This window comes from Juglans microcarpa x Juglans regia, chromosome 2S, assembly GCF_004785595.1.
Source record: "Juglans microcarpa x Juglans regia isolate MS1-56 chromosome 2S, Jm3101_v1.0, whole genome shotgun sequence".
In the NCBI taxonomy this organism is placed as follows: domain Eukaryota; kingdom Viridiplantae; phylum Streptophyta; class Magnoliopsida; order Fagales; family Juglandaceae; genus Juglans; species Juglans microcarpa x Juglans regia.
Genome location: NC_054597.1, coordinates 21,190,962 through 21,208,848, shown reverse-complemented (window position 1 = coordinate 21,208,848; position 17,887 = coordinate 21,190,962). Strand labels below are relative to the sequence as shown.

General features: G+C 39.1%; 1 protein-coding gene across 1 annotated transcript in view; it reads left to right on the top strand.

Annotated features, from left to right (window-relative positions):
- Positions 1 to 17,887, top strand: part of LOC121251678 (MAP3K epsilon protein kinase 1-like) — a 50,744-nt gene that overhangs the window by 13,460 nt on the left and 19,397 nt on the right. Inside the window, 3 exon segments of the mRNA XM_041150997.1 lie at positions 8,615 to 8,746; positions 9,089 to 9,160; positions 11,383 to 11,486. Coding sequence (XP_041006931.1) covers positions 8,615 to 8,746; positions 9,089 to 9,160; positions 11,383 to 11,486 — 308 coding nt within the window.

The window sequence follows — 17,887 nt, the reverse complement described above, 5'->3', positions numbered from 1 at the left end:
GTGTTATAGAGATGCTTTCTATATCTAGATACTTTCACAGAGATAAATAGACTTAATGTGTAAATAGATAATGTGTACCAGCAGCAATAGATAACATGTACCATAAAGTAAATAGATAACATGTACAGTAAAACCATACAATAAAACCAGCAGCAATTAAGCGCTGGAATCACGTTGAACAAACAGTGCTCGGTTGTAACCCTTTTCTACATAAATGAAGGAAAACAATGGAAAGAGGTATTCAAACCAATATTGACATGGTATAAGAGCTTTTACTCTGATTATCGTTTCTCTGTGGTCTTTATCCTTGAGAGTTTCTGAGTTGTGACAGTAGGAATTGTTTTCCTTCTCTGTTCATGCATGTTGGTAAGTTTCTAAGTTTGTAGTGAATGTTTTCTTACACATCTGTTGAGTTCCGACTTGTGGGCTCGTCACCTTGGTGGTTTTGAGACTGTCGGCAGGTTCTGTGTGGCGGTCCGAAAGTTTCTAGGTGGCTACATTGCAGTCGGCTCTCTCTGGGTGGTTTTCCATAATTTTCTGTGTGAGTATTGGCTCTCCTTTGGTTCCTTGTTTCGTGACTTTGGGTTGGGTAATTTTCTGGGTGAGTAATTTTCTGCTTTCTATACGCTGGCCCCTTGTTTTGTGACTTTGGGTAATAAAGTTTGGGACTTTGGGTAACAAACCTTGAGCCCCACACCCCCCTTGTTATCGTGACTTTGGGCCTTTTTCAGTTTTGGCTTATTTTGGTCCTAATTTAAGTTAGGCTTGCCGCTTATTTGATTGACTACTTGAGCATATTTCTCTAAGTGCTTTTCATCATGACTTTTGAAAATACTATTGTTCGCTTTACTGGAAAGAATTTTCCTACGTGGGAATTTTAGTTTAAGATGTTTTTGAAAAGAAAAGAATTGTCAAATCATATTGATAACTCTGCTAAAGTTCCCATTGATGAAAAAGAATTTGCTCAATGAGAGGTCAAGGATGCCAAGGTAATCTCTTGGCTATTGGGGTAGATTGAGTCTTACCTTGTGACCAATTTTCACTGTTTTACTACGGCTCAGGCTATGTGGGATTATCTTCACCGCATTTACCACCAAGATCATAGTGCTCAGAAGTTCCTATTAGAATTGGAAATTAGTAATTATAGTCAAGGCAATTTACCTATCGCACAATTTTATTCTGGTTTTATTAACCTTTGGTGGGAGTATTTTGCCATTGTTCATGCTAAGGTTCCCACTACGGCACTCGCGGCTCTTCAAGAAGTTCATGTTGAGAGTCAACGCGATTAGTTTTTAATGAAGTTTCGACCCGAATTTGAGCCCGTTCAAGTTGGTTTGTTGAATCATAATCCGGTTCCTTTGGATATTTGTTTGGGAGATTTGTTGTGTGAAGAACAACGATTATCCACTTAGATGAGTATGACTTTTGAGAAGGTCTTTTTTGAGATTGTGAATGTAGCCTATGCAACACAAGGGAGAGGGAGGAACAAGTTGCAATGTTTCAGTTGCAAGGAATTTGGTCATATTGCTCGCAACTGTCCTAATAAAATTTGCAACTACTGCAAGAAAGAGGGTCATATCATCAAAGACTATCGAGTACGACCTCAGAATCGCCAATGGTCCAACAGATGGTTGTGTCTGCTTTTATGGCCTTAGGCCTGCAAGGTACGGGTACTGACTCAACTTCTTGGATTGTTGATTCGGGCGCTTCTAATCATATGACTGGTAATACGACGGGTCTCCATGGTGTTCGTAAGTATAGAGGCACGCAAAATATTCAGATCGTTGATGGTAGTACTCTTCCTATTACTGTTGTTGGTAATGTGGGCTCTTCATTTTGCGATGTTTTTGTCTCTCCTGGATTGTAAACCAATTTGATTTCTGTTGGACAATTGGTAGATAATAATTGTGACGTTCACTTTTCTCGTGGTGGTTGTCTTGTGCAGGATCAGGTGTCGGGGACAGTGATCGCGAAGGGCCTAATATAGGACGTTTATTTTCCTTACAGTTTTCTATTCCTAATGTTGTTTCTCTTGTTTGTATGGCTACTGCCAACATTAATGAAGTCTGGCATAAGAAATTAGGTCATCCTAATTTTGTTGTCTTGACTCATCTTATAAAACATGAATTTTTGGGCAATAAAGATTCCTTTTCTTCTTCTTCAGTATATTCTGATTTTACTACTTGTCTTCTTGGTAAAAGTAAAACTTTACCTTTTCCTGCGCATGGTGGTCGTGCTTTTAACTGTTTTGAGATTGTCCATACTGACGTTTGGGGTGTGAGTCATGTTATTTCTCATGGTCAGTATCGTTATTTTGTGACATTTATCGATGATTATAGTCGATTCACTTGGATATATGTTCTCCGTTCTAAAGCTGACATGTTTTCTGGCTTTCAAAAATTTATTGCGCTTGTTGAGACATAGTTCAGTATCTGTATCAAAACTTTACGCTCCGACTCGAGGGAGTACATGTCTCATTCTTTTCAAACTTTTATTCAGCAAAAGGGGATCATTTCCCAGCGTTTTGTCCTTATACTCAACAAAATGGAGTCGCTGAGCATAAAAATCGTTATCTCTTAGATGTCATCCGTACTTTGTTGATTGATTCTTCTATACCTTGTAAGTTCTAGATTATGATTCTCCCTATTTTCGATTATTTGGCATATCTCCTAAGTATCAATCCTTTCATATCTTTGGATGTGTTTGTTTTGCTCATCTACCACCTGTGAGCATCACAAGCTTGCTGCACAGTCTATCACGTGTGCCTTTATGGGATATAGTCCTACTCAAAAAGGATTTGTTTGTTATGATGCTCATGCAAATAAATCCCGAATCTCACGGAATGTGATTTTCTTTGAAAATAATATTTCTTTCAGTCTCCGGTTATTTCTGATCCTCCTATTACTCTTCTTCTTGCTTTTGATGATGTGTCTTCTTCTATTAAACGATATCAACCAGGTATGGTGTATCATCGACATCTTCGCCCTTCTTCAACGCCCCTCCTAGACACTGATCTGTTATTTGATTCAGCGATTCCTATACCTTGGCACTTCACCCGGGTTACACATCCACCAGATAGGTATGGTTTTCCTCACATCTCGCTCACTGCCACTCTCGATACTATTTCTGTTCCTCACTCTTATACCCAGGCATCCACCCAAGTGTGTTGGCAGTAGGCCATGCAAGAGGAAATCCAAGCTCTTCAAGACGATCACACTTGAGACCTCATAATTTGTCTCTCTAATGTCAAACCTATTGGTTGTAAATGGGTGTACTCAGTCAAGTGTCGACCTGATGGCTCACTGGACAGATATAAGGCCCGTCTCTTGGTTCTTGGGAACCGACAGGAGTATGGTATTGATTATGAAGAAACATTTGCACTTGTTGCCAAAATGACTAGTGTACGGACTATCTTGGCACTTGCTGCGTCGCAAGGGTGGTCTCTTCGGCAGATGAATGTGAATAATGCTTTTCTACATGGGGATTTAAAGGAAGAAATCTATATATACCCACCTCCTGGCATGTTGGCTACACCTTCCTCAGAGGTTTGTCGGCTATGCCGATCGTTGTATGGACTGAAACAGGTTCTGCGTGCATGGTTTGACAAATTTCGCTTTAACCTGCTTGCTTTTCATTTTACTCAAAGTCAGTTTGATTCCTCACTTTTTCTTCGCAAGACTTATGCAGGAATCGTATTGCTTCTCGTATATGTCGATGGCATTGTGATCACTGGCTCCGATACTGAGTTAATTAAGCAATTACAATAGCATCTCAAGGCCTCTTTTCACATGAAAGATCTTGGTCCCTTGCAATACTTTTTTGGCCTTAAGGTACAACTTACTCTAACTGGTACGTTGTTACACCAGCACAAATACACGCAGGACCTCATTTCATTTGGTGGTCTCCAATCGGGTAACTTTGTTTTTACTCCCTAGGAGGTAAATCTTAAGCTTTGTTAGGAAGAAGGGGAGCTTCAATCAGATCCATCCTTGTATCGGCTGTTTGTTGGGAGTTTGAACTACTTGACAATTACTTGTCCTGAGATTTCTTTTGTTGTACAGCAAGTTAGTCAATTTATGCAGGCTCCCCGACATCTTCATTTAGCCGCTGTCTGTTGCATTATCTGATATCTGAAGGGTACATCTACACGCAGGTTGTTCTTTCCTAAAAGATCTTCCTTACAGTTGGTGGGGTATAGTGATGCTAATTGGGCCGGATGTGCAGATACCCATTGCTCTGTTACTGGCTGGTGCATGTTCTTAGGCAATGCACTCATTTCTTGGAAAAGTGAGAAGCAAGACAGAGTTTCCAAGTCCTCTACTGAGTTTGAGTATCTTGCTATGTCTTCTGCATGCTCTGAGATCACATGGCTTTGTGGGTTATTGGGTGAACTTGGTTTTCCTCAGCTACATCCCACTCTTCTTCATGCTGATAATATCAGTGCTATTCAGATCGCCGCTAATCCTGTCTTCCATGAGCGTACGAAACATACCAAAGTCGATTGCCATTCTATAAGTGAATCCTTTGACAAACATGTAACTACTCTCCCTCACATTTCCACTGAACATCAAACTGCAGACATATTCACTAAAACTCTTTCTCGGCACCAGCATCAGTTCTTGGTTGACAAATTGATGCTTCTTGTTCCACCAACATCAATTTGAGGGGGGATGTTATAGAGATGCTTTCTATATCTAGATACTTTTACAGAGATAAATAGACTTAACGTGTAAATAGATAACGTGTACAGTAAAACCAGCAGCAATTAAGCATTGGAATCACGTTGAACAGATAGTGCTCAGTTGTAACCCTTTTCTATATAAATGGAGAAAAACAATGGAAAGAGGTATTTAGACCAATATTGACAGGGAGGTGAGCGCTTCTCTTTCTGAAGAGAACTCTTGTAGGAAACTAGGTATCACTTTGGAGTTGGAGAAGGTGTTACTAATGGAGGAAATTTCATAGAGACAAAAATCAAGAGCCCTTTGGTTGAAGGAAGGGGATCGTTGTACGAAATTTTTCCACTGGTTGGCTAATTCTCATCGTAGGAATAATGCTATCGAGGTGCTTCAGGTTGAGGGACAGGTATACTTTGATCATGATGCTATTAAGAAACATATGGTCACTTACTATGAAGATTAACTTGCCGAAAAATCCCCATGGAGTCCCAAATTGGATGGTATGCCTTTTGAGAATATTGATCAACTAAGCTCTATGTTGCTGGAGAGACCTTTTGAAGCAGAGGAGGTTCTTCGGGTGCTTCGTGGGATGGCCAAGGATAAAGCCCTTGGGCAGGATGGGTTTTTGATGGCCTTTTATCACGATTGTTGGGATGTGGTGGGGGAGGATATCATGCAGGTTTTTCAGGAGTTATACACTTTAGGTAAATTTGAAAAGAGCATTAATGCGTCTTTCATTGCTCTTATCCCTAAGAAAGTTGGGGCAGTGGAGGGTAAAAGATTTTCGGCCTATTAGTCTCATTAATGGGGTTTATAAGATTATGTCAAAGGTGTTTGTCAATCGCATGAGTAAGGTTTTGAGTAGTATTATATCAAAACCCCAAAATGCGTTAGTGAAGGGGAGACAAATCTTGGATTCGGTGTTGATTGCCAACGAATGCCTAGATTGTAGACTTAAGGAGGGTACACACGGACTCTTGTGTATGCTGGACATGGAGAAGTCCTACGACCATGTTATTTTGGATTTTTTGTGTTATCTACTTGGGAGGTGCGGCTTCGGGGAGAGATGGATTCCATAGATTTGGCGTCGTATAACTACGGTTCGCTACTCGGTTTTGGTGAATGGAGCACCGAAGGATTCTTTAACAACTCTAGGGGATTAAGACAAGGGTCCCTTTGCTGTTTGTCATTGTTATGGATGCATTGAGTCGTATGTTGAGTGCAACTGTTAATAGAGGCTTTATTGCTGGATTCTCTATGGGAGGTGTCACTATATCTCACTTACTATTTGCTAATGACACGTTGCTGTTTTGTGAGCCGGACAGGGATCATATTCAGTACTTGAAGGCTGTATTACTTTGTTTTGAAGTAGTTTCAGGCCTGAAGGTAAATTTCTCGAAGTTTGAAATGGTTCCTGTGGGTGGTGTGAACAATATTTAGAGCTTGACAACTATCTTGGGTTGTAAGATTGCTTCGCTGCCCTTGAACTATCTCTATCCTCCACTGGGGCTTGCGTTCAAGACAAAATCTATTTGGGATGATGTGTTAGAAAAAATTGAAAGAAGATTGGCCAGGAGGAAATGGATATATCTGTCCAAGGGTGGTAGATTGACTCTCATCAAGAGCACCTTATCTAATCTCCCTACTTATTTTCTCTCCTTATTTCCGATATCGGTAAGTGTGGCTTCTCGTATTGAGAAAATTTTCCATAACTTTCTTTGGGGAGGAATGGAGGATGAAACCAAGTTCCATCTTGTGGATTGGGATAAAGTTTGCTCACCAATAATTTGTGGTGGGCTTGGGGTGCGTAATGTAAGGGTCTTCAGCAAAGCACTTTTGGGGAAATAGTTGTAGAGGTATCATAGGGAAGGAGAGGGTTTATGGAGATAAGTGATAGAGTCTAAGTATGGGAGCATTCGGGGGGGTTGGTACTCTAGTGAAGTTAGGGGGGCATATGGTGTGGGATTGTGGAAAATCATACGAGCTGGATGGGGAAGATTCTCTTAGTTTTTCAGATTCGCAATTGGAAGAGGCAACAATGTGAGCTGTGGTGACATAGCTCTTAAGCATGTGTTTCCTATGCTTTGCCAAATTGCTTGCGATAAAGAGGCTGTTGTGGTTGATTTACTAGTACTCTCCAACGTTGCTGTCCATTGGAATGTGAGATTTTTAGAGCGTCTCAAGATTGAGTGTTGCACATGTTTACTGGTTTCTCTGATTCGTTAAATGCTATTTCAATTGGCAATGAGATGAGGGTTAGGTTGTTGTGGAATCTGAATGGAAATAAAAAATTCTTTATGCGATTTTTCTATAAGGCTCTCTTAGGATTTTCCAATGATCATAGCTATCCTTGGAAGGCTATCTAGAAGTGCAAGGTACCTTCCAAGATTGCTTTTTTCATTTGGACTGCATCTCTTGGGCAGATTCTCACTTCAAATAATCTGAGAAAATGTAGTCTCATTATTTCAAATTTGTGCTTTATGTGCAAGAGTGATGGGGAATCAGTTGATCATCTTTTAGTACATTGTGAAGTGGCCTGTTGTTTATGGAATGAGATCTTTAATAGGATAGGGGTGGCGTGGGTCATGCCTAAAAGAGTTAGGGATATTATGTGCTGCAGGAGAGTTATTGGGGGAAAATTAGGGGTGGGCAGCGGGCCCCGCCCCGCCTTGCATGGAACACCCCATGTGGGGGTGAGGGGAGGGTTGAACCCAGCGAGGCCCCGCCCCCGCCCCCCCCATTCTGCACCCCTAACAAGTCTCACATTACTTAAGTATGACTATTGTATTGCCTGACTTCCTATATAATGTTAGGCCTAGGAGGTCAAAACAATCCAAAATACAAATCTAATGAGTTTATATTTTTTTAAAATGTATAAATTTCAATTTATAATTTAAATTATATTATACTTTGGGTCTAAAAAAAATGTAGACAAAAAAATAAAAATAAAAATTTTAGACGTTGAGTTGAGCAGGGGGCGGGGTATGAAAACCCTCCCATCCGCATGGTGCTGGGTGGGTGCACCCCGCCCCGCACCATGAGGGTAGCACCCCTAGGGGAAATGCCCACATCGCTGCTGTGTGGAGAAAGATCCCTCACCACCTAATGCGGTGCTTGTGGCTGGAACGAAACAAGAGGTGCTTTGAAGACATGGAGCATTCTGTGGATGAGCTGAAACAATTTTTTTACAATACATTATTTTCCTAGGCTTCGGCCATTATTTGTAATACAGACAACCTTCACGATTTGCTTGTAACTCTCACTAGTGCTTTGATGTAATTAGGCATGTTCATTGTATACTACTAGTGTACATGGGCGATGCCTCTTGTATCAATAAAATCTTACTTTTACCTATAAAAAAAAAAAGAAAAAGAAAAGAACAGAAAAGAAGAAGAGAGAGTTAAGTATAAGACTGTAAAAATAATATATACAAAGTTATTCGAGTTTATATGAGCTTATATGAGTTGAGCCAACTTTATAAGAGTATTATTGTATAATAATTGATTATAGTTTTATTTTATGAAGACTTGTTTAATTAATGAGTTGAGCTGAAGTTGAGTTTTGCCCAATCAATTCCCAATGACTTGCTAATTGTTTATTTAAAGCCCTAGATATGATATATTTCATACAAACCATACTTGTTTTGTACAGATTGTTTAACCATGCATTGGACCAATATATATTTGGTTCTTATGATTAGGGTTGATTTTCCAACGAGCCTGGTTGTGAATTTCAAATAGCAGAGGACCCCTGCATTTAAAGGTGTACATGTGATGATAAAGAATTTTTCTTTCAGCATATGTGCAGAATGTGCATTTTTAAGAACGGAAACAATCCTAATAGTGTGCATAAAAAGTGGAAATTGCCTTATTTTTATACAACTATGTAAGTGTAAAAGAGAGGCCTCATCTTCATCAGATATTTGAATCTTTCAGGTGATTGAAATGTCAGGGGTTTGTGCTGCTTCTGACATTTGGAGCGTTGGCTGCACCGTGATTGAACTGCTTACATGTGTACCTCCTTATTATGATTTGCAGCCAATGCCAGCGCTCTTTCGTATTGTTCAGGTGTGCCCATCTGTCTTTCTTCACAGTTATTATATTTGTTTTGCATTCATCATTGGTTATTCACAGTTATGTTATTTTTAATATTTGCTGGGAGTAGGCATGGTTGTCATCATGCTCTACTTATTTCTATCACTCAATGTGCTCAAAGTTTCTTTGTTTTCTGGTGGCACTTTTCCGTCTTGGTCATCTTGTATCCATATAGCTCTCCTCAAAATTTGCATGATTGTTTTTTTGCAATTTCTCCTATAGTTTGTCTTGTGTTCGTGAAATGCGCTGTAATTTTGTTTTTGTTCGCACTTTGATTAGCAACATTGACATTTGTTTTTCTTTTCTTTCTTTTAGGACGATCACCCTCCTATTCCTGATAGTCTATCTCCCGACATAACTGATTTTCTGCGTCAATGCTTTAAGAAGGTGAGGTGAAAGTTTACTTATTTAGCAATAAAATGTTTTATGTATGAGGTTATTACACGAATGCCATTGTGTAATTCCTGCTTAATCTCTTACTCTGTCCAACTGTTCCGAAGTTTTTATTTGTTGGTTCTCTGCTATATTGTTTTAGATTACAATAGCTAATCTAAGAAGTTCTTGTGAAGATGTATGTGGGGTCAAAAGAAATTCCCTGTGGGCTTGTTAAATTCCCTTTTACAAATAAGCAACCAAGTACTATTGTATCTTCCCCTTTATTCATGAACTGTGTTGATAGTTTGTTCTGCATTTTCATGAGGTTTAGGGAAGTATAGAAGTAGAGTGTCCCAGGACTTCCCTAGCTGTTCAGTCCTCTCACAATCATACTTTTTAAGCCCTCCCATCCATGTGTATTTGGATAAGGGTGTAGGTGATACAATTATCATGTGAGATTTACTCAGGAAGTACAAATTTCTCGTTTAAAGTTTTTTAGTACTAATTATTTTTTATGAGGTTTTGCTATGGTCCATGATTGTGCACTACTTTAATCCGGAAAGGAGAGCTCTTCAGATGGGACCAATGATTTTCACATGATATTGATATAGCGATTTTCAGTGTGCTTTACTGAAGATGGAAATACCTTGGGTGAGTGAAGAATGATTTTCAAGATTTTCTTAGGGGAGTAATTCTAGGTACAAGCCTCAAATAGACAAGCTCCATACAAGCCCTTTGTAAAACAGTGGGTCCCACTAATAAAAAATAGGTTTTTTACACTTTTTTTTTAAGTGGGGTCTACTTTTTTACAAGGGCTTATATGTGGTTTGTCTATTTGGGGCTTGGACAAATCATTTATCTTCTTAGGGTAGCATGAACGTATGTTGTCAGAGCCAACCTACTAACACCATATCATGCTACTTTGGACTCTTTTATAATTTTTTCACTTTCAAATGATATTATGGTCATTATAGACTAGAGCATTAGGATTTTAAGGCTGGTTAGACTCATAAGGGAGCTCCTTTCATAGTTCTAGAGGAAGTAAGAAAAAAGAAAAAGCAAAAGAGAAAAGAACAAGTTTAGCCACTCAACCCAGGTTTCATCAGTGAGAACACAACTCTACACTTTTTCATAAACAAGCCGTGCGGCACTTTATAATATTGAGATTGGAATCCAATTACGAACTATTTTATATCAAGTAGAGCAAGGTCTAAACAAATGAAGGCCACACAAAGACTTGTTTCCATGGACCAAATCGATGGTTCACTTCTTGAAAGCTTGAAAATGACCGAAAGGAAAATGGAAGTTTCCTAGGTTTAAGCATTAGGTTTAGCCGTAACTTTACTCTATGATTGAGTGTCCTTCATAGATCCAACTTATAATCTGTAACAGATGTTTTTAGATTTCTATGACCTGTAACCATCAGGGAAAAAAAAAAGATTTCCTTGATCTCTATGCTTACCCCCTCTGACTTTTATGTATCTACTTGTATTTTTTCCAATGCTTGTCAGTTCCGAAGTAGTTTACTTTTTGTTTTATTTTCAGGCGTTCTCATATAATTCGGCACTCTCTCATCATACTGTCATTAGAATAGAAATTGCCCATTTTATCTTCTTGAGCCTCTTATCGTGTACATCATTATATGGGTAACCTCACATGCATCCCATCTATTGCTTCTATCTCAGGTTGCTGTGCTTATTTTTTGATCTGAAACTGTTCACACCATTTTCTAAGTTATTATCCATCCACTCAACGGGGCTATCTTTAACTACTCAATCACCCAGGGGTTCTAAAATAAAAAACCGTGTCTTTCCTGAGGTCACAAGCTTCCTTTCAATTAATTAGCTACTTGAAGTTATTCACTTTCTCTCAAATGAAGGCCAGAAACTTGTTCTCCTTGCTACCCAGTGCTTCCTTCATGTTACATTAGGACTTTGGGGAACTGCATTCATTTTTATATATTACTACTTTGCCCATTATAAAAAAAAAAGTTATTCGCTTTTTCTGCCTATATAAGGTTTTTTCGTATGTTCTCCTATGCTGACTACTTCAAGCTTTTTTTTTTTTTTTTTATAATTTTTTTGTGAAATTTTTTCAAGCTCAAAAAGTGGTGCTTGTTCAAACTTTCTTTCCAAACTGGAATCAAATTAATCGATTAGGTCTGAATCACCATCTGATGTTTGATTTGTTTGAAACTTATAATTCTTTGTCTGACATTTACTTACATATTTCAGGATGCTAGGCAAAGGCCTGATGCAAAAACGCTACTTTCTCACCCTTGGATACAAAACTGTAGGCGTGCTTTGCAATCTCCTCTTCGTCATACTGGAACTTTAAGGTAGGTACTGTGAAGTTCAGTTTATTTGCTTTGTTTGATGGAGCAGATCATGCATTTCCTATCCAGATAATTAAGTTTACCACTTATGATTTCAAATTTGGTTGTATTGAAGGAAGTGAGATGGTTAATAGAAACAGCTAATAAATAATTCTTGTTTCATTTTCTTCATTTTACATTTTCATGCTGATAACATGTGCACACGTGCACCGACTTTTCAATTTATGAGGCTTTCAGTTTGGTGTTGCTATGATAATTGATTTTAGTCATATCTTCTTAATATCTCAATTGAAGTGTGATGCATTATATTTTGGGTTGCCTGCAGTTTATTTTATGGGTCAAGTGATTTGAATTGCTTTAATTCTATGCTTTTTAATAAATAGGAGTAATGATTTGTTACCATATGGATTAGGTTTTCTTTTAGATGGTATCGATATAATTCTAGCGCTTTGTTTTTTCGCCTGTGCAAAACGAAATGCAGACCATGAATTAGCCATTTAGAATTAAATTGTCTTGATAAATTACAAAAGGATTGCAAAATTTAAACTTACTAAATATGGATGCATTTTCTGGTGAAAGAAAAGATGGACATTGCGTAGGCTGGTGTCCTAGTTCTATATGGTATACCAAAGTTTTTAACTGTTCAATCCCAATAGTTAGAATGAGGTGTATTTTGTGACAGGTAATGCTGTGCGGAGATACCAGCAACAGCTTAAACGTTGATTGCTAGGGTATTTCTTTCTTAGTCACGGCATGCATTTATTTGAGTGTGAATGCAGTTCATTTGTTGTTCCAAATTATGTATCTTAACTTTTTTTAGTGATTCACATTCAACGAATGTAAGTGATGAAAGCGGTGCCAATGATTTTTAGTTTTAGTCTTCTGTGTGGGACATATTAATTTGTTTTAGGTTGCACGTCATGTAATTCTGATCTCTCTCAGTTCAGCTAAGCTTGGGTCTGAAGTAAATTGAGGTTCAGATATTTTTTCAATTGATGACTATTTAAGTTTACCCAACACTATACGACATCACCTGAAGAAAGGAGGCTTCCGTAGCAGAGCTCATGGATCTCTCTAATGGCTCTTCTTAGTGGAATATCACTTTCCTTAAGAGCTGCTCAAGATTGGAAAATTGACACATTTACAAGATTTCTTCAACCTTGTGTATACTTGTAGAGTGACTGTAGGAATGGATAAGATTATGGACTCGTTTGGATGGTGAGATGAGATGATATGGTTTATGAATAGTAGTTAGATTATTAGTTGTAGATGAGATGAGATGAGATGATGTGAATTTCTGTATCCAAACGGGCCCTATGTGGTCACAATCCAAGAAGGGGAATTTTACTGTACAGTCATACTACAAGTACCTTGTGACACACTCTACAAGAACATTCCCATGGAAGAACATATGGAAGACTAAGGCCCCCTAAAAAGCTTCTTTTTCTGTATGGATAGCTTCACTAGGGAAGATTCTTACTTTATATAATCTAAGAAAACGCCAATTGATTGTATTGGATAGGTGCTATATATGTGTAAGAAATGTGGAGGGTCTGTGAATCACCTATTATTGCAGTGTGATGTAGCCTTGAGCTTATGGAATGATATCTTTGCTACAGTGGGACTCGTTTGGGTAATGCCAAGATGGGTTGTTGACTTTTTGGCCAGCTGGCAAGGCATTCGAGGTAATTCTCAAATTGCAGCATTGTGGAAGATGATACCGATTTGCGTATGGTGGTGCATATGGATGGAGAGGAATGGTCTTAGTTTTGAGTATTGAGAACGGACAATGGATGAGATTAGAACTTTTTTTCTTCATAGATTATTCCATTGGTCGATTGTAATAGACTTTAATAGCATGAACGTACATGATTTTCTTATATCTTTAGACAGTCATGCTTAGGTGTGGTTCTTGTATATGTCCCATGTACTTAATTTTAATAAAATTCCTATTTACTGATAAAAAAAACTATTTAAGTTTGTTGACTGTGTAGCATCTACCGCTGTCGATGCTCTTATAAGGTGCGCTGTATTGTATTAGTTTGTTGCTTGCTCATAAGGTGCCCTTCTTTTGTTCTTATTTTCTCCTGGTAATACAAATTCACTTGCTTCCCAGAATTTTTTTTTTTTCGAGAGAGGGGGGGGGGGGGTGGGGAGTGGTTGTTGCTCATCATAGGATGTTGTATTGAAGGAATTCTTGTATCTCTCCTTCTATCCGCCATGATTCTGCCAACTCTAGCTTCTTTATTCACTATAACTGGTTTTAGTCAACTCTTTTACTGTGTTTTGCAGCCACTGATTACATATGCTTGTTGAATTGAAGGCATTCCGGCTAGCGATGGAGGAGATGATTTGTTTTTGATAAGTCTGGAGGATAAGGTTTTTGTATTATGAATCATTGAGAGGAGTGGGTGGTTTTTTTGGAGAAATATCCTTGGGTAGAATCAGTGCAGGCTGGCTGGTGGCTGTGGTAGAGTGTGTTAAGTAGTGGGAAGTAATGCTTCATGTGTCACAATCTGACTTGATGCTGGAAAAATACAGTGGAGGCGTTTGATGTGGCTTCATAGTTTTTAACAAAAAGATTTGAGGGGAAAGGTTGTTAAAGCCTCTTTCAGGAGCTATGCAGTGCCTTTGTTTATCTCAACACCATATTTGGAAATGGACCCTGAATGTCAACTTGAAGAAGTCCATGTATGTTTTGCATGGTCCATTGGGGAAAATCGACTGTTACAGAACTAGGAAATGGCACTATCAAGTTGTTTTCAGAGGTCGTTACAGCTTTGGTAGGAGCTCCATCGACCATCATCCATAACATTTTTTTTTTATATAAGTAAACCTTCATCCATAACATTTTTTTTTTTTATAAGTAAAAATATTGTATGTATCAAAAGGAGAAACCAAGTATACTGAATGTATACAAGAAAACACCTTAAGCCCATAAAAAAAGAACCCAAAATACACTAGATCCGATCCCAATCCTTTGTTTCCCATAGAACTAAAACTCTACTCAAACACCAACCCCAACACCTTGATTCTTGACTTCACTTTAGACCTCCCTTTAGACTTCCCTTTGGTTGATTCGCTCCCTTTAGACTTCCCTCTGGTTGAGCTACCACCCTTAGCATCATAGTTGATTGTCGAAAAAAGACGTAACTCCTTGCTTTTCTTGAAACTTGATTTGGCTTCAAGCACGTGGCCTGCGTCGATCGTAGTAATTAGTTCTTTAAATTGGTCTTCACATCCTCCATGTGAAAGTCTCATGAACTGCTGAATCTCGTTAACTTTCGGCAGAATTCAATCCGTTATTGGAGGAAGAAAGACCAGAGGATCCGCAATATCCCCAGACAAATTATCCAACTGCACTCCCAACTCTAGACATTCCTCTACACATGGCACCAGTGCCAAACCCATTAGTTCTCCAATAACACCATTGGTTCTCTCCAATGGTATCGGGGTCTCCATTGGAGATTCTGGGGTGACAACAAGTCCCTTCACCTCTAGAGTGATAGCGGATCCTACATCTCCTTCAGACCTCGGTAGTATACCATTTTCCTTCAACTTTGACGAGGGAGCCATAGTTTATTCGGGGACCAAGGGTATAATATCGACTATTGGACTATCCTGTTACACGAGGCAAATGACATTCCATTACTGATGTTTCTAAGCCAATACCCGATGTAGACCCCGCTTCAAATAACCTAGATTTCCTGTTTACCCGCCATACTCTCCTGGATCTGGTTATAGGGACAGGGCAGAATCCGATCTTCCGTTTTCCTTTTTCTGAGTTTAAAGGATTCAGGCCGATCTTGTTTCTTACTACCCTATTGCCTTCAGCTGAAAGCCAGTCTATTTTTGTAGACAAGAAAGCTATCGCTGCCTTCAACTCGACAAGTTGGGTTTCCATCTCCTTTAAAGAATTGTGCATATCGACAAGCTGGTCCTGAGGACCCCCACACTTTAAATCCCCGAAGCATGACCCGTCTTTAGAGTTGCTGCATAGAATCGCCTCGCCATCGAGGATGTACTTGGGTCTTTATGCCCCTCCAAATTCATCCCCTCCTTCACAGTGGTGAAGTATTTAGATTCTATGACCAACTCCATAGAAGAATCCATACTGACCCACTCCCCTTCTTCATCAACCATTCGTCATGTCAGAGAAAGTAGATCAGAATCCGTTGGGCTTGTCTTGGACTCTAGGTCGTGCTCACTAGTCGATGGCATGACCAACGGAGCCTTCGAGAGGATCGCCGGAGTACTCTGAGAGACAATACAACGAGATCTAGGTCGTCAGAGGTTGGACTGACGCCGGACGACCCTTAGTGAAGTCGTCGAGGTTCGTTGGCTTTATCTGTGACGACGGTGCGGTGTCTTTCGCCGACAAGGGTGGGTGGCGGCAAATCTGGTTTCAAATGGGTTTCACGCTTCGTGGTGGTTTCTCTCTCCTTAGGACTGATGCCGAATGGCCCTCAGCAAAGTCGTCGGGGCTTGTCGGCTTTGTCTGTGACGTCAGTGAGAGGTCACTCACCGGCAAGGGTGGCAGCGGTTTCAAGGACTTTTCCAAGACAATATATGTTTTTCCATGAATATCATCCATAACATTAACAAGGGTGTTTTGAGAAACAGCTGGGGAAGGAAATTTAAAACTCTAAAAGAAAGAGGTGTGAAGAAGATAAAGTTCGTTAGTTGCCTAGCTTCCAATTTCGTGGCAGTAACCTTTATATTTGCCATTGGAAGTGGGGAGGAAAGAAAGAATATATGAAAAGCACTCTTAAAGACATAGTTGGAATCTTTGTACAAGGATGTGGCTGGCTTGCTAGAGAACATGGAGAGAGGAGTGGGATGTTATGTCCCTAACAGGTTAGCCTCTAATGCCTCTTGGGCCTGGTGTGGGTCATCTATGGCAAAGCTGTATCCAACTGGAAACAAGAAGAGTTGGGATTGCAATTGACTTCTTATAAAAGGATGTTTCCTTGCTAATGATGTATCTTGATCTCCCATTGGGTGTGCATTTTAAAGTCAAGTCAATTTTGGAATGTAGTTGAGGTCAATTTGGGTGTCAGGAAGTTGATTACATTTTACAAATACCTCTTAGGGAAATGGTGTGGCAGTCTGCAAATGAAAGGGATAGCCTATGGAGAGCAGAGATCGATAAGAAATATGGTAGTGCATGGAGTGTATCTGGCTCAAACAAGATGAATTGAAACTATGAGGTTTAGCTGCAAAGAAATCTCAAGGAAATGAGGCTGGAGATGGATCGAAGATGAGTTCCGGTATGATGCATGCATTGGAGATTAACCTCTTAAAGAGGCTTTTCCAGATTTATTTTGCTTTGCTCGGGTTACGGATGTCAGTGGTAGATAATTTACTGCTTTTAAATGGTTATCCTTAATGGGAAGTGGACTTTAGAGCTACGCAGAACTAAGAAAATGGACATCTTTAAGTCTTTTATGCTGGGCTGTATCTAAGAAAGGATCTTTTGAAGTTTGTAGTCAGACATAGAGAGAATACTTACTATTATTCATTGATGTTCAAAAATATATATACTACATGCAATTGACAATTATACCCTCACAAGTTCTATTAATTACAACCATGTCCTCTTAACAATCCTTCTCAAGATGGGCATATAGATATATATATATATATCTCATATAAACCCAATTTGGAACAAATAAGCTTTAACTGACTATAACACAATGACTTAGTAAACATTTCTGCAAGTTGGTTAATAGACGTCACAAAGGGTGTAGAAATGTTACCACTTAGTATCTTACCTTGAATGAAGTGACAATCAATCTCTATGTGTTTAGTCATCTCATGGAACACAGGATTAGAGGTAATATGCAGTACAACTTGATTATTACATAATAACTGAAGAGGGTCAGGAGTTGGAAACCCAATCTCTGAAAGGAAGTGTTGCAACCATGTTAGCTCACTATTAGCGTGAGCCATTGTCCTGTATTCAATTTATGCACTAGACTGAGCTACTATTGTTTGTTTCTTACTCTTCCATGTAACCAAGTTACCTCCCACAAAGGTATAATATCTAGTAGTAGATCTTCTATCTGAGGGAGGTCCTGCCCTATCAGCATCTGAAAAGGCTTCAACTCTAAGATGTCCATTTGGTCTATACAACAATCCAAGGCCAGGAACTCGCTTAAGATAATGAAGAATATGGATTACAACATCCCAATATGAGACCCTGGCGTTTGTAGAAATTGACTCACTACATTCACTGCATAAGAGATGTCAGGTCTAGTGATAGTAAGATAATTCAATTTCCCAACAAGTCTTTGATACCAACCTGGATCTCCAAATAACTCTCATTCCTTTTTCAAGAATTTACGATTTGGGTCCATAGAAGTGTCAATAAGTCGTGCACCCAACATGCTAGTTTCTTTCAG